The following is an 18,403-nucleotide window of genomic DNA, read 5'->3' on the forward strand; positions in this document are numbered from 1 at the left end:
TCACCCACCTCTGCTTGAGTCCATTCTCTTTGACCAAGAAAAAGTAGTCTGACTCCACCTCCATCAGCTCCAGACTATTATTGGTGTGACTGATGCATTTCTAGACTATTTGCAGAAAATGTGAAGGGAAAAAGAGCTGCAGTCGCCATGCGAACCAGCCTTCAAACCAGCTCTCAGCCACTGCTCAGTACAACGTGTCTTTCCAAGCTGCTACATTGCCAGTGTGTCTGATTAACCTTTCATGCCACGTACGCCGATGACATTAACCTATGATTTTAAAAACGTCCTTTTCCTGTCGACCTCCTGGACACTGTTTCGTCCACAATTGAAGCATTGCAGAGCGACAGCAAAGTGGCAGAAGCAGCCTCTTATTAATATATATTTAATTAGCTTGTCTGTATTCAGAAAAAAAATGGCCGGTCATTTTAATTGGCTTTATTACCCTAATCATTTGACGGGAACCTTTTCGTCTTGATGGATGACCTTATTAATACATAGAAGAAACTGCCACAATCCTTGGAAACGGAGCCACTCAGGCGACTCATTAACACCGTCAGCGCTGCTCCACTTATTCTATTCTATTTATATTACAAGCTTACACCTGATCAGCGGATCATTAGTATTCAAAGCTGACATATATAGATTGACGAGGTGATCTATCTACCTTGAGATAAACGTGGAATAACTGCAATTCACGTTGACAGCACTTTATCACTGTAGGAAGATTTTTTGTTATTTTTCACATTTTGGTAAGAAAAGATATTATTTTCTATGAATATTATGCCCAGTCCTGTGAGAGAAAGGCAGCATGGGAAAGAACTGAAGCATTGAATTGAATCATCCTGCCTGAGTGACATACCTGGAGTTATTGTATCCCCAGACTTCTCAGTTGCTTGCTGATGTTGCCATATGCAGATTCAGGTTGAAGCCCAAGGAGAGAATGAAGAGAGGGGATAAAAGGGGAAGATATCAAGAAACAGAAGTGGTAGGAAGACAGAGATAAGAAAAAATACGACTAATAGATTAGACACAGTGGAATCAGCAGCACAGAGAGAAAGACAAAGTAAAGAAAACACCTAAGAAATGGACAAAGCTTTTGTGTTATTTCCAGTGTAGCATCTTTCTATTTTGGAAAAGGGAGTGGGGACGAAGGCATTATCTTGCACCAATGTTTACAGCCCCCATTTTTCTTATGTTTCCATAAATATAAACACAATACCGGGGCAAATGGGATTTACTCTATCACAGTGTGATGCTCCAGTTTCTGTGCAACCTGGGATAGAAATCATCTTTGTGATGGAGAATAAAGAAGACGGAGGTTGTGAGACAAAACCTAGGTCATTCTGAGTCTCTGTTTGTCTACGGGTCTGCGTGTGTGGTTGCAAACTGTACCGCACATGTGAATGTGTTATTTGACGAAGCGCTTCCTCACACTTTCCAGCACCTTTGACACCTGGAAGCTCTGATTGCAAGGTAACAATTGAAAACCTAAATTGGAGTCCTGGCCGTTAACCCCCTCCACCCCCCACCCCCATCCCTTATTTCGATCATGGCTGATGATTGCATTGCCACTTGGAGCTCGGCTTTTTCCTTTCTAGCAACTCATCTGCCCTCTGACACAGCCTCAATTGTCTGACTGGCTTTCAACAGGTTTAGCGTTCGATTTGTGGACACAGCCGGACAGAGCGGTCATTTAGGAACATAGCTGTCTTACAGCTTCTGGGACTGACATGATGATAATTTTAAACCTTCTGATGGGGTACGTTTTACTCCTGCAGGTTGTTTTGATTAAACCAATTGCTGTAAAAAATATTATTGGTAAAATAGGCATTGCACTCTGTACCTAAAAGAAATCTGGGATGAGAGGATGATGGGATGGTAAATGGAACATAAAAAGATGAAGGACAGGGGAAGGGAGGATGGGTTAAGAAGACTTTTTGTGATTTGTTTCTGTTGTGGTTACAGTATGAGGAAGTAAACCGCTCAAGATTTCCTTCCCTTTCAGAGGTGTAAGTTGCTTTTTGGTTTCCTTTTAACCCCCAAGGTTCCCTATTTTTTGATCTGCTTGAACAAAATTAAACTTCACCAGTCCGTCATTGATTTAAGGTCATAGATCATTAGTTGTATGACATTGTTTAGCCTTTTACAGCCTTATATTAGAATAATATCGAACATATCATATCTTATCCTGTTGGATCTAAGTCGAAATGTGGCTCCAGTGCATCTTGTAAATTCTAACATCTGAGATTAAAAGATGTTTCTGCATCAAAGATCAATTTTTAATTGAGCTTTTTTTTACCCAATCAAATGCTCTACAATAAATGAAAACCTTTTGAAGGCACCTTTTTCCAGCTGAACAATGGTCGCTGTGTGACCTATTATGAACCTTGCTGTAGGCTATATCACTATTAAAAACTTAAAGAGCTTTTGTGCTTATCATAATCGCAAAGACTACTTCTCCTGGTAATGAGGGATTTGGTGTGAAATATTTATTGGTCCAATAAATGCAAATAGCAAAAAGGATTGAGGGAGTCATGCAAAATACATGTATGAGTAATGTAACTTTACTGTCAAGAAAAGTGATTTCCACATTTCCACACACTTTTCAGACACCACAAAGGAGACTTTGATGAACTTTGGTCCTATTTTGACATTTTGTTTAAAGTGCACTTTCCCCTAAGTAGTCAAGACAATCAGAGATCTCTGCCTACTGAAGTCTGGGGATTTCTAAATCGACGGTTGTTGCTTGGACAGCGGTGAGAACGACCGCTAACAAACCAACACCCCTTACATTTTGTCAAGGACACCTTACCGTAAATTAAGCTCTCCCTCCATTCTCCTCCATGGTGAACTGCATGTCACCACCCCAATATGAAGGGCCACCCTAAAGACTTTGGATTCATTCTACCAAGCAGGGTTTATTTTTTTAAACTCTCTAATTGTTTCCACTCAGTTTAAGCAACAAAACCTGGGAGATTGCCCTCAGTCTCTATGAGCGAATCGTTTAGAGACTGACCTGTGAGTCTATCCCCTAGGGCTCATTTTGTTAATGAATTGAGTGACCCAAGGGCTGTGAGTGCATAAGCTCAACCAATATGTTGCGCCACAAATGCCAAAATGAAAAAAATCGAATTGATTGAAACCTGCAAATGCAGTGAAGCCTGAAGCCAAAAGAAAGTTTGTATTGTCACTATGCTTCAGGTATTCTTACACAGTGTGTACATTGTAGTGTATGTTTGCTGCTTTACTGCTGGCCTTGTTAATAACGAGTACTGTCACAACTTATACACACATATGTATGCTTTTTTTCTTTGTTGAAAGGGAAAGAGAAGGAAAGAGACACTGTAGAAAAGGGGCCACCTGGTAGATAAGATCAAGTTGCATTTTCTTGCTAATTAGCAAAAGACACCACATCTGTGTGAAACTAAACATCTGTGAATTTGCATGTTGCACGCACACGTGTGTGTGCGCATGACTGCAGTTTATAGTTTTGGGATGTACATAGAGAGAGAAAGAAAGAGAGAGAGAGAGGTCTATCACGGCCACCGCAGCCTGAGGCATAAGAGGCTTAAAAAAGGAGACATGAATCGCAAAGCAGTTGGTGAGCAAAAAGCAGAGATATACAGAGAAGGTGTTGCGGGAGAAAGGGAAGATAATAGGTAGCTGTGGGTTGTGCCGGAGACTGTACATGTGGCCTGATACTGTATGTCTGTACGATTGGATATGGTTGGCTGAGAAACCAGCACTCTCTCCTCTCCTCTCCAGCATGAAAGCAGGCTTGTTATGCAGCCAGACAGACATATAGGAGTCGGGACATGGGGAGCCAGATTGGCAAACATGCACTTATGATTTGACAGATTGCGAAACAACTTTAAATTAATCTATAAGCAAAGATGGCTACGACTAATTCACAAGAGCTTTCTATACGATGTGAAATCAAACATCCCAGCACTGTAATATCAAGCTGCAACATTCTCCTTCTGCTCAACGCTCTCTGCCTGCACTGGAGGAGATGGATGTGAAAATGATTTTGAAATATTGTCTGTTGCTATGAAACGTAATTTACTCCCCACTCCCCACAAATATGATTTCTCTGATTTAGTGCCTCATATGCTCGGGTCATCGTTAGAAATGGCTCATCACGCATCTCTTTTTCTCTTTCTGCTTCACATCAAAATACAATGTAACCCATTTCCCAACATTGTGAATCATTGTGGGATATCCAACAGCAGTATTGGTGTCAACAGCACCTTCTCCGCCGCTAGTTTATATAGAAACTGAGGTGCAGTTTGTGTACAGAGATTAGTAATCTATATGTCCCCATGTGTTTTAAGCCAAAAGTTAGAACTATACATGTAAATGAATGACTTATCCGGTGAGATTTAGAGATTGAGTAGTTAATGAATCCCAGCTTCTAACTTGCAACTGACCCACAGAAGAAACTTAAAGAAAAAAACCTGGTTTCATGCATACTGAGTCTTTATTTCATGGTTTTGGCCATCATTGATGTTGGTAACAACAACAACATAGTTGCTGAGATTTGGGATACATGTTGACGTGGCTATAAAAGAACTTGTTTTTGAGAACAACAGAGGTCTACGGCAGAGAGGAATAAGATATATCAGGCTTCGAATACACACACACAATACTTGTAAGTAGATCAGTTCATTGTTGGTTTGGCTCTGCACATGAGATTTGTTGACAATAAAAAAATTACAGGGAAAGCCATATCCTTTAACTGCTTGTTTAAAACTTGTTTGATCATCTGAGTGCTTGTTTCTTGTCCCGTATGACTTTGTGGCAGTGATGTCAGCAGAGGACAACTTACACAGGCGGAGGAGGTTTTGAGGTCAAGGTCCCAACAGCACTTGGCAGCACTTTGTTTATCTAACATTGCCATTCAGTTTCTTCTTTTTGTAATGTTCCTGTTGTTATTTCTGTCTATTTTTTAGAGGGGAGTTTTACATGATTTGAGCGACTAAGAATAGAGGATGTTGTTCAGACTGAAACACCCTTTCAGGCAAAGTTGTAATTTTTGGTTGTATAAACAAAATTAACTTGAATTCGGTGAACAAAGTGTTACCATGTCCAACAGAAATGATGGATAAAAATAAAACCCTGGTTTTAATAAACTGGAATTTTCCTTTAGCAAAGGAAAATCATTGACATCCCTCAGTATCTTGTGCCACTGCTCACCTGAAAGTCCTCGCAGCTTTAAAGAATGCTGACTATTCAGGGTTTTTGAAGCTAATTTCTTTCTGGAAATCCTTTTTTCTGCCTCTGCTAACACATTTGAGGAAATGCATAAGACACACAAGTTTGGTGAATACAAACCATAGTAATTAGTATTGGTATCTCCTTCTTTTTGCTCTTGCTCTACCCGCTCTTTTACCCCTTGTCTTTGTCTCTCTCACTCTCTGTCTCTGTGGTTCAAGGGAAGAAAACCCTTCAACTCCTCCACAGAATCACAGACAATTAAAGCAGAGCATTGTTTTGCCTCGGGGCCTATCTGCTCTGTGTGTTTAATACATTTACACACATACACGCAGAAAAAATACACACAGCCTCCCAGCCGCCCACCCATATGCACACGGAAATAAAAATATACAGTACACATACACCCCCACACACAAAGGCTCTTACATGTATCAAAACAGGCATGTTCTCTACTGTGCGTTTTATTTGGTCATGGCTTTAATGGTGCTTTTTATGGAGTACAGGATTACAGAATCGCATCCTTCTCTCCCTGCCAGCTGATTGGACGCTCTGCACTCTGTCAATCAAACATTGGATTTAGCCTGCTGCTAAATGCAACGGTGCGTTTAGGCCGCTTTCGTCTGCTATAGATTTAGTCACACTGACTTAGCTGCTGGCAAGTTTTTGCACACTGTCGCACCGGGGTCCAGATGTCACTGAATCATGTCACCAGGCCAGCTCAGTCAGCACCTCCTCTACTGTTGACCTCCATTCGAGGAATATAATGTTTTGGCGTAGTTTCGGGATAATTCAGAATGGTGAGTTTTAACAAGTGAAAGCAACTTGCTTCAACTTGAAAAGCTTCAGACTTGAAAAGCGAGACGATTGGGGCTAAACGAGGGAGATGAAAGAACTTCCCTCAACAGTAGTCTCAACCAGTGGGAGGGTTACAACCAGCAACTTTCTGGGCAAAATCCTGCTTCTCTAGCTTGTGTCTTTGACCTTATATTCCATAATTGATGCTGGAATAATTCATGTCTCCTTGTTGTTAGGCCAGCAATGAGTTATGTATGGTATCGACCATCTCAGACACATTACAAATGGCAATCAATGGTTTTGTTTGTTGTCTTATTTTGCTTGTCTCCAACGCTTCTCGGAGGAGCTAATAATTGGAGCTGATAATTGCTACCAGGCTCATAACATATTGACCCGAGCTCTGTAATAAGCAGGTGAACGCGGGCGAAAACATTCCATTCCTGAAAATTGATATAATTAGCATGTCTCTTTTTGTCCCCACCAGGCGAGACAGTGTTGAATAAACAAATTCTCCCGTGTCATATTTCAAATCTAGTCAGCATTCTCATTAAAATGTCAATGTATATTTGCTGTGAGGGGCTGTTGTGTAGTTCAGCTTAAAAACGCCAGCTGAACAGTTATATTTTCCAGGTTGAACTTAATTATGTAATTCACACCGATAATTCGGGCAGCTCTGAAAAGCTCAGGCTTTTCTTTTTCTTTTGCCTGCCGGGTTTTGTGAGCAACTTAATGCGTGATCAATCACATGCGGCATGAAGAGACAGATCAATTAATAATTGAAAACCATTAAACTACTTGAAGCGTTGATTGGAATCTGCCTTAAGTCAGAGGCGGGCAGTGTGGAAGGGCACCAGGTTAAATAGACATGATTAATCAACCCCAGAACAGTATTTGCATTCATTTGAAAAAAAAAGTGTGTCTATGTAGATAGAAGCCATATCCCAATTCCATATTACATAGGAATTATAAGTAGATTTTGAAGATATAGCCTTAAAGGTTTTAGGAAGGAACACTGACACATGTTTTTCTTGCTGTAATCATCCCTCCTGTTCATACTGGTCATTAAGAGATCCCTTCATAATGCATTTACAATGTAAGTGATGGGGGATTTAAAGGTTTATCTGAAGCTAATATGAAGCCTCAGCCCTCCAAATTAGTCATATCAAGTGAATATCTTTCAAAGTTACTTTTTAGTGCCAGATTTTCTCTTTTTGCTGTAATCCTTCCACTGCAGCTGAACAGGAAAACACCCTGTCACGACACAGAGGAAAAATTTTTACTAAAAAGACTGTAACTGTGGAAGATATCCACTTTATTTGACTCTCAGACTGCTGAAGCCTCATTATCTTCAGATTTTTAGATACATTTTTGCTCAAAAAGAGGCCTTTGGGTTTTGTCCCCCATTGCTTTACACTGTAAATGCATTTGGAGAGAATCTTCTAATGGTCAATATGAACAGGAGGAATGATTACAGCGAACAAAAATTGTTTCAATGTTCATTTGGGCTCCTGACAATTGCTTTAAGACAGATTTGAAAAATTGTGTACCTATCTTGCATTACCATACTGGTGCTCCATCCTCTCCACATGTGTGTGTGTGTTTCAGAGCTTCTGTTACTGACTGCGTAATGCTATGACAGTCAAGTGATACAGCAGAAATTATCAAATACATAGATAAAGCAGCTCCTAAACCTCATTATGTTGCCTCCTCAGGTGAACGTGGCTATGCCCCTCTACTGCCATCTATAGGCAGCCTCAGCTCATGGCAGATGGCTCCCAGTGATAAGTGCTGGAGAGCAGCATTAGTGTGATGCTGCTGCTGCTGGCTACAGCCATCTTCCCCCGAGAAGCTGCAGATAATCATTTCATCATTTCCTCAATTATTGACAGGCGCCTTGAGCCCCACTGTTAAGTTTCCTGCGTTGTAGAAAATTAACATCCATTAGAGTATTATTCAGCCTGTGTGAGAGTATGTATGTGTGTGTGTGTGTGTGCGTGTGTGTGGTTAAGAGTTTGATCCTAACTAGACTTGCAGCTCTAAGGGCTGAGAATGAGGATCTCAGATATGACAGGCTCATCAAATATCTCACTTCACTCAGGGATGAAGCAAGACTACTGCTGCATCGAGAAGCTCTGGCCTAAAAATGATCCTCTCCCCGCTGAGTTGCCAATCATTACTCATCACATTAGACATCCAGACACATTCTCAGCTCGCTGTGTCGCCATTCAAACACTCCCTTTTCTGTGTCTAATTGTCTTCCTGGCTACAACTCCTCCCTTGCATTCTTCTTTCATTCTCTCATTTGACAAATTAGTGTCAGCCAAGATCAGGCCACACACACTCACTACCTTTCCATTCAGCCTTACAAAACTTCCACTGGAGCCCCAATTGTGTAGTTTTACAGTAGTACAGTTGCTACAACAGACAATTCCAGTCAGCTTTTTTATATATCAGAAGGTGGTAGGCTCTTGATTTGTTACTTTGGATGTAAAGAGTCTTGCATGACAAGTTTTCACCAGAGGAAAATACCAGCACTGTTGAGTAATTTACTGATCTCTGCTATTGCTTAGCTTCTTAAATTCTCATCCCACTAGTGTTCAATGCATATAGCATCGTGGAGAGTGATAGCTGCAAATAGCATTATCTGGAGCTGAAAGGATCCCATTCATTGTGAAACCGGCTGACAAGCTTGTCACAAACAGCTATATGCCTAATAGAAGCTATCAAGCCATCTGTCTCTGAGCTTTGTAGAGAGAAATAGTTCTGTTGTTGAATAGTAACTTTGAAAGCAGTTAAAGTTTGGATAAAAAAAATAAATAAATTGCTCTATTCAGCAGGGACAATGTGTCGTATACTAGCAATAGCTGTTCTGTGTGTTATTTCTAAGAACTGTCTGATTTATATATAGAGGGATATTTTCATGTAAGCCTTTCACCGTTTTGCATATAAATGCAGCAAATAGTCACATACAATAGTAATTGGTCCTCAGATAAAATAAAAAATCTGGTACAAAGACAGAAATGTGCCACAATGCTGAAGAAGCAGACGCTTTTTGATAGTAATTTTGTAGTATTATGTCTATGCAGTCAGCAAATGATGAAAATCCTTTTTTTGTTTTGTATTCTTCCGACCGTAATGACTAATCCATTTCTTCTTTTTGTGTGTGGTTTCTCTTTCTATGTTTCTTTCTTCATTACAGCGGCTCTGCAGGTGTCCATATCCTTGAACAAAGTGGAGTTAAGTGTGGGAGAGTCCAAGTTCTTCATCTGCACAGGTAGAAATTCCCCTTACTACTACTACTGTATGTGTTTTTATGTGTATGTGTGTATGTGTGTGTTTGGAGGCAGGTCAAAGATACACCGGGGGGTCTTACATCAGCTCTTGTGAAGTCTGTTGTTTGTATGACAGTGAACACAACACGATCCATGCTATCCATATGGTGAGTGACTCTTTGACCCAACGGTGACTGGATCCACACAAGGGATGCCCCCCACCCCTCTCGTTCCTCCTCCTCATTGTCCCCTCTGAATGGTGCATCAACACTCAGCCATTGCAGAGAACCTGATACCGGTGCCAGTGGCTCGGTAGGGTGGCAACACACTCTGGCAGGTCTGGCCCGCCTCCTGCTGGCTGCCTCTTCTCTCCTGCCAACCCACTCAGCGTGGAGCTAACAGCCAAGAGAGCAGAGACGCACTGGGAGGAGCGTCAGGGGGACGTGGAGGTCTAACGTGAGGAGGACAGAATGGGGTGTAGAAAAGTAGAGGTGGGTGAAATAAAACGGTCAGGTATTGAAAGGAAATAGTAAATGCTTTCAGTGAGAAAAAGCTCAAATGACAGCAGAGAAGAATGGAAAAGGCTTTGAGGCAAAAGAGTGTTGGAGGTGTGAGATAAGTAGTCACCATCCTCCGTCAAAATGCGTGGGAGGAAGTGTTGGGTCATTCGATGCTTTTGTTTGCCCTTTTACTCCACAGTTAGTTATGATGGGCCTGATTTTTACCATATTCACATGCAGTCCTGCCAACTGGAGTGGGATGAAAAGCAGGGCAGAAAAGCCTGGCCTGCAAACAAATACTTAAACTGAACCTATTATGCTTTTCCTTATTTTCAGTCATATGTCCAATTTTACAATGTCGGATGTTCATGTTAAAAGTGGCCAATGTGTCAAATAATGAGGTAAACGTATGTAGAAGTAATCTCTGTGGGCAAAAATCATCAGCTTCTGACTGCTTTAAACGCTCAGTTTCCAAAGTTTTTTTCTACTTTCACCCCGAGCTGAGGTTGGCTCATGACAGATTTCTTTATATGGTCATCTGCTTCATGCACAGTGTGCCAGTTCACTGCTCTGCTCTGCTAACATTATGGCATTTTTCCATTGTTTTGGGGGTAGTCATGCTGAGCCATGACTCCATTACACAGCAGGGCAAAGTAAAATAAGTAGTTTACCTGTTGGAGGTGCGCTGGTCGTCTGCAGCTCTTCATCAAACATCATCATCACTGTGGCTGTTTGTGCTTGTGCTATTCCCCCCTGCATTATTTCTAACTGATCCGCTGAACAAAGAGCTCCAAATATCTCCATATCTTGTTATTTAAACTGGTTCTTGCGCCTCTAACAAAGCTGTGCTAATTCAGTGGAACATGTTTCACTTCCTGTAAATTCTTCACAATAAAAGTCTCCCGTTATTTAGTCTTTTAAAAGCTTTTAATATGAAGCAGTAAAGCAGGAAATGTTTGGGTTTGCATCAGCAGCAACTTAACTTGACTCTGATACGGCTGCCCCCCTCAGCGGCTTCCGTAAAGCTGGCCAATCAGAATAGAGTGGACTTATCAGGAGGGGGGCCTTTAAGAGACAGGAGCTAAGACTGCCAGTTTCAGACGGAGGCTGAACTGAAGGACTGCATAAGGTTTAAGATAAATAAGGAATTTTTTGAACTGTGAATCATGCAAAGCTACTCTGAGTCCAGAAATAAAAATATAGAGCTGGAAATGAGCATAATAGGTCCCGTTTAAAGAAGGAGTCTTTTAAAGTGACTTTTCCCATTGTATGAATCAGGCCCACATAAATATGGATTAATGCACAGAAAAGGAACAGAAGGCACTTGTATTGTATGTTGATTCATGGGTTTGAGCTGTTTGTGAGGAGCAGCAGAACAGAGAGGTGATTGTGTTGTTGATGAAAGAAAGGAACCAGGGTGAAATCAATTCACTTGTTCAATACAAATCTGTCTTGTTTCAGAAGTTTGTCTGGAATAATTGACAGCAGGATAAAAAGATAGAACACCTTATTTTTTCCCAAGATAACACAACTTTTATTTCTTGAATTGTCCAAACAAAATGTTTAAGGTCAATATGAGGTCAAATGTAGATTGTCCAGCTGGCTTGGAGGAAAGAAAATCCTGGTTGCATCTTTTTTTTTTGTCTCCTCTAAAAATGCTTTTTCGCTTTCCTTTAAAGCCTTCAAAACCCCTTGTTTTGAAATCTCAAAGTATTTATCTGTAAGCTTAAATATTCATGATGTAATATGCAACAGCCAAAGTAAACAACTGGAAAATCTTTCAATATTATTGAGTTCAGCAGTTAAAAATAATCTCCTTCATCAGCACTCTGTGGATGTGGTTTGATCAGATTTGAGGGACATTGATTTGACTGGTGCTCAGAAGTATGTGACATCACTTTCCCCCCCACTCAGCCCCCCCCCACACAGAAAATTATGTGCTCATGTTCGAGTACATCTCTCATAGTAAAGAGTAGATTGGGATTTACATTTTTTATACTTGATTCTGACAGGATGTAACAGAATTTTGTTAAAATTTCTCCAAACTCTAAGTGCACTTGATGGTACACAATTGCAGTTCTGCAAAGGAGGTGATATATGGATTTCAAAGTTTCCAGGGGCTTTAAAATGAACAGAAATGACAAAAATATTGTTATTGTTGACAAAAAAATCTTGCCCTAAGGTCCATTGAGTAGCTCTTCCGCAGCTTTTGATCATATCACATGATTTTATTATTATTATTTTTATGTGGCACTTAAAAGACTGCTTGTCCATAACACCTTAAGGTGAGTTTATGACAGCTGATGTTTCCAAGGTCAAGAATGAACTATGTACACCTCTGCTCTTAAACCAATGTGGACCAGAAGTCCATAAAGTGCTCAGTAAAAATGGAAAATTGAACATTTACAATAACGACAACATATAGAACAACATATAGAGGATGCCAGCACCAGCTGTATGCTTGTATCTGTGACTTAAGGTAGTCAAAACTGATACAACCACAACAAAGAAGGCAAGTTACAGACAGAATTCTGGTAGATAAACATTTATAAAACTAAATTTACCGAACAAACAACAAAGCTATTTGATAAATAGCTACCATGGCAGAAAAATCAATTCACATGCTCCACCGAGCGCTGGACAAGGATGAAGACAAAGAAACAAACATGTAGCTGAAGGAGATGAAACTACTGCAAACAAAGATGGATAGCACTGAAAGACAGTTCAACAGCTAAGCGTACAGCATGCATGGGTCCCTCGAAAAAACTATGGGAGCTAAGCTCAAGAAGTTACTTAAAGAAATAAGGGAAAGTATTGATCTGGAAATCAGTATCTTAAAATCACAGCTGGATTCGCTTGATGAAAAATATGGACAACCAGCCCCAGACATTCTAATAAATTTGGTCCCGACATATCAATCGTTGAGATGGCCCTGCCTTACAATGATGTGGAAGACCTGAATGAAAAAATTAGAGAGCTACTGGACATTGGTCTGGCGAGGAAGAGGACCCGGCCTGGGAGTAGTGAGGATAAGGTGGCAGTGCTTAGCTGTAAACAAAAGCTGAAGAGTAACAACCAGTTCAAAAAGGTTTATTTGAGATCAGCCAAGTCCCATACTGATCGGATCCTTGGGTTCAATGTTAAAATGCTTCTTCAGGAGATACTGGCCAGAAAGGACTTCTGTATCTTGGGGAGCGGCCAAGATGCTGCAGGTGGGAGAGGCTGAGGAGGATCTGCCCAGCCTGTAAACACAGTGTATCCTTGTTGTTTCTCCCTGGCACACTGGAACATTAATGGCTGGACTAGTTTGAACTCTAAACTCAGAATCTTACTGTTGAATTAAGAAATGAAATGAAACACATCTGGGAGCTGCAGTATAGTCAAGTTATTTCTTCCTGCTGTTTACCACCAGAGGGATCTACAAGAGGAGAAACTCAGTTATTTTTTTAGTCATTTGCTGGCTCAGGTTTATTCCTTTGATGCTGACATCATTTATTTATGTGGAAACTTTAATAGTTGCATCTTGAAAAAAGATGATTGTATAGGGGATATTGATAATGTTTTGCCTCGAGTGGCCATAGACCTAAGAATAAACAGTCATGGGAATCACTCCTTGAATTTCTCAGCAAATGCTGTGTCCTAAATGGCAAAATAAATCTTGCTAATGACAATTTTACATCTATATCATCAAGAGGAAACACTGTTGTGGACTTTATAATAACCTCCCATGATTGTATGGACATTTATATTGACTTTAAAGTGATCACCTCATCTGAGCTTTTGAACAATAACCCTGCTTGTATTGACCTTATAGGTGTGAGATGCAGGTTACCGCAAGAAAACACAAATGAATATTGATAATTGGTATGGATTATTTTGTGATATAAAGTGCAGGGAAATATATATGTACCTATTGACAAAATCAGATTTTTCAAGTCAGAAAGGGTCATATCAGAAAATGTGTAAGACTAAGCCATACTGAATGCAGAACTCAAAACTTCAGAGTGATAAAAGGCAGAGAGGGAATTTCTAAAATGTCAGGACCCACTGACCAGAACGCAACTTAGGGAACAATACAGGCAAACTCAGTTTATTTTTGATAGAAGTACACATACAGATCTACAAATAGCAGTTCAGAAGAGGAAAAGCATTACAGCTGGATCAATAACAAAGTAACAATCCACAACAGGAGTGATATTTATTTGGAAATAAATAAATAAATTGGGTTCTAATAAATTAAAGAAAATCCCAATGGAAATTATACTAGATAATGGTGACAATGAGAACAAAAAAGTGGTAGTGCTTGGAAAATGGGAGAAAGACTTTGCAAATTTATTTTCAGGAAATCATATTCCACCTGGGTTTGATGACATGTTCTTAAATGCTATTTGTGCTATAAAATGCGAGTTGGAGATGGCTATGAATATACCAGGATATAGCCCAAATACATTCCTGAACATCACTATAGAAGAAGTTAAAAGGCTGTCGACAAAGCAAAATTGAATAAGGCATCTGGAATAGAACTTATCCCAAATCTCCACATCTCGTCGAGATCCTCTTTTATCTCTTCAAGACATGCTTTGAACATGGTATAATCCCGTCAGTTTGGTACAAGTTCATTATTAATCCTATTCCTATTCTAAGTCATAAAAGAATGACCCCAGAATATCCCTCAATCATAGTGTCAGCAGCCTCCTTAATGCAGTTGACAAAGTGTGTGCTAATATACTGAACAACAGGCTCACACAGTATTTAGAGATGGGACAGGATCTTGTTGATGAGCAGAATGGATTTAGATAGAAACAAGCCTGTATCGATCATATACATTCAGTATCAACCATAATTAGAAGTAGAATTGCAGAAGGCAAACCCACTTTCACATGTTGTATTGACTTTCAAAAGGTGTTTGACTGGATTAACAGAGATTTGCTTGCCTTTAAATTTATGGAAGTGGGGTGGATGGTAGATTCTATAAAGTAATCCAAACCTTGTATGGGTGCCTGTGTTGAGATCAATGATATGTTTACTGACTGGTTTGATACACCTTTTGGAGTAAAACAAGGTGATATACTTTCTCCAACTCTTTTTGCATTATTTGTGAATGACTGAGCTTTACAGATTAAAGAGGCTAATTTAAGTTTATACTCGGATGACATCAAATTGGGGGTTTTATTATACGTGGATGATATAATTTTACTGGCTTTACTGGCTGAGTCTGAATCTGACCTACAGAAAATGTTGAATGTGGTTAGTTTGTGGTGTTATAAGTGGAGATTAGCAATAAATCAGAGCTAAACACAAATAAGGCACTTCAGAAAGAAAGGTTTGGAAAGAAGTACACAAAGAATTAGTTTTGGCTCAGTCGTTTTAGAATATGTTAGTTCATATAAATGTTTTTTTTATTGATGACTTTATGACTTACGGTTGGAATTAGGTCCCTTGTTGATTCTGCTGGGAGAGCTTTGGGATCAGTTATTAACAAACTGAAAGTATGTAATGATCTTGGCTATTCTACAACTTTACGATGCATGTGTCTCCCTCAAACTGAACTATGCTGCAGAAGTGAGAGGGGCTTAAAAGAATATAAAACTATAGACACCATACAGAATAGAGTTATGCAAAGTTTTCTGGGGGTTCATAGATTCAGATTCCAGCAGTTCAGGGAGACATGGGATGGGTACCAGGGTCTGTACAAGGATAATGTAAAATAATCCAACTGTGGAACCATCTAATCAAAATGGCAGAGGACAGAATAAATAAGAAAGTTTTTATGTGGAGCAAATCACACAGTTCTCCATGGGTAAAAGAGCTTTACTCAATTTTGAGGACGTGGATGTGCTGCATATCTACAGGAATAATGTGTGCTGTAATGTTAACCCCATCAAAAGTAAGGTTTCACTGAAATTTGAAGAAAAATGGTTTGAAAATGTTCTGTCAAAGCTAAAATTAAGGACATTGTGCATATCAAACAGAATCTCATTTATCTAGAAGCCAAAGATCTTAGGGTTGCACAGTTGAGAGCTGGTATTCTTCATCTGGCCATTGAGGTTGGTCGATTCAAAAATATTCCAGAGCAAAACAGACTGTGAGCTCTGTGATTTGGGTGAAGTGGAAAATGAGACCCATTTTCTGTTGTACTGTACAAATTGTGATGACTTAAGAGAGTTACTGTAGTGTGAAATCGCTCGACAAAAACCCTGAAATATTCTGGTGTTCAGATGAGCAAAAACTGGAATAGCTGTTTAATTTTGATGTTGTTAACTTAATCTCAAAAGCCTAGAAAAGAAGGCAAGATAGATTGTTTGTGAAGTATTCATTTTGATTTTTCAGTAATACATAGTAAGCTTCTATCAGTGATTTAGGAGTTCTGCCCTACTCACTGATTGTCAGAAGATCTGAAGGTGAAATATGCTTTAGTTGTTTCTTTATTTATTTTTCTGTTGTTTGACAGTGTATACGCTGTACTCTGGTCCTGGCTTGTTTGAATTTATGGTGTCTGGTAAGCCCATACAATTGTATGCACGACAAAATAATAAAATTTAATTAATTCATTAATTCCATGACAACTGGGCAAACTCACAAACAATTGATGAATGCTGAACACAGAAACCAGTGCATTTAGTGTAGTTGGACATTTTCTAAGTGTACAAACATGAAATTGTACATGCTAGTCGAATAACCTCTAAATGTTCCAAGCCCCTTTTTTCAAAACCTCTTTTATCTTTCATTCTCAGAGTGAGAGATGTGCCATCTATTCATAGATTCTTGCTTTTAGAAGAAAATGTGAGAGGCGTCCATTCAGCTGAATTAACTTTTATTCATCACCTCTCGCTACAGCATAAGAATAAGAAGAATAAGGAAGAGGAGAGGAAAACAGCAAATGAGAAGCAGAGAGAAAGAACAGGTGAACTGAGCTGCAAAGCGAGAGGGAGGGGACGGATGTGGAGATTATCTTTAGAAAATGTTTGACTCTAAGCAGTCTACTAGAAGGAGAGAAAAACTCTATTTGTGCTCGTGTCACCTTGTACCTTGGGTGCATTTGTTCCTGGTCTGTTTCCATCATAGTCGAGGGGAAAGGTCAGGGATGTTTCTATGATGAATGCATTCAATGAGAGGTACGAACAGTTTCTGCAACAATATGTGTGTCAACAACATCACTATGGTGTGAAGTCAAATAAGAAAATTATCATTGTGCAAAGCTGCAGTAGAAGTTGTACTATTTAGCTGTATTACATGAGTGCACTTAATCTGGTTTTGTGCATAAAGGTAAAACTATGTTCCTTCTTTACTGCCTTACAAAGGCAGACTAACAGAAGCAGTGAAGTTAAGAAATCAAAGGGTTTAAAGTTTTCACCTTGGCTGTATTACAGAGCATATATAATGCCTTCACTTTACACCCTTTTATGCTTCCTATTAATACATATGTGATATAATGGTAGCTTAACTGCATCAAATGGCATAGCCGAGATTGCAGTTATGGTGCTAAGATAGTTACCTTTAGCAGGAGTTTAGCTCAGATTTTGTTGTCCATCATGATTGGATTTAGATGCGGCCTCATTCAGGTCTGTGGAATAACAAGTTACCAAGATGTCAGTTCATAAAAATGTATTTTTTTCAGCGACAGATGACATCAATGAGTGCATTTAGTTTTGAGCTTTTGCTAAGGCTAGCCTTGGTTATCTCACCCACTCCATCTGGCTCCATTTTATATTTTGTAGTGCAAATTTTTGTTTTCACAGAAATTATACATTCCTATGCTCCGGTATATTTTAATATGAAAATAGGCATCAGAAAGTCAGATTCTGACCTTGACCAAATATGTAGTTAATGTAACTTTGTTTTGTGCTGCAGTTGTGTAGCAAGTGGCCATAACCTCAAATAGAAATATATAGATTGGTCAAACATTAATGGAAAAACCAAAACAAAAGTTCATAGGTCTTGGACCACCCCAAGCCTCCCAAACAGTGATCTTAGTCATTGATTGGCCAAGTGTCTAAACTATAGTCCTTAATTTGGTGTTTTGATGGTGGTGGTGGAGAGCACTAATACATTGCTCCAATATCTCCCAAAGGTGTTAAGTTATAGATTTAGATGTGGCCTATATGGAAGGATATATATATATATATATATGTTATATCTCTACACTCATTCAGGTTTTCCCTTTATTTTGTCACCTGTTTGTATATTATTGAATGAACAACATGCAGTTTATAGAAATCCAAAGTCATAACTGTTGCTTCATGATTTTCATGATCTTATATTCTACAGTTCATATTCATTGAACTCATCAAGACAACAATGTCAGCAAAAACTTCCAAGAAAATGTGACACATCATGGAAAACAAGCAAATTATTTTAAAAAATGTTTTTAAAAAAAGTTCTTCATGTACCAATCTTTACATTCAGTTTAAAATGGTCAGCTTGAGCACATGTTGGGAAACACACTTTCTTTATCTGATGTAAAATGTGTCTCCAGTCAGGTGAAATGAACCTGGGCTCATGGCGTGACAAACATGGAGGTGGATAAAGTAGTATTTAGGTGTGTGTTTAACCTCCCTTATGACTGCAGTGGCAGCGAGCCAGAACACCCGTTGGCTGCTGAAACAAAACAGAAGCGGC

The 18,403-nt window shown here is 39.4% G+C and overlaps 1 protein-coding gene across 10 annotated transcripts in view; it reads left to right on the top strand.

Annotated features, from left to right (window-relative positions):
* The window catches only part of LOC121892291 (neural cell adhesion molecule 2-like), a 434,533-nt gene that overhangs the window by 327,222 nt on the left and 88,908 nt on the right, over positions 1-18,403 (top strand). For all 10 annotated transcript variants that reach the window (XM_042405249.1, XM_042405239.1, XM_042405247.1 and 7 more), the window contains one exon: positions 9,212-9,286. In XM_042405249.1, coding sequence (XP_042261183.1) covers positions 9,212-9,286 — 75 coding nt within the window. The remainder of the gene's footprint in view (positions 1-9,211; positions 9,287-18,403) is intronic.

This window comes from Thunnus maccoyii, chromosome 24 (genome assembly GCF_910596095.1).
Source record: "Thunnus maccoyii chromosome 24, fThuMac1.1, whole genome shotgun sequence".
NCBI lineage: Eukaryota > Metazoa > Chordata > Actinopteri > Scombriformes > Scombridae > Thunnus > Thunnus maccoyii.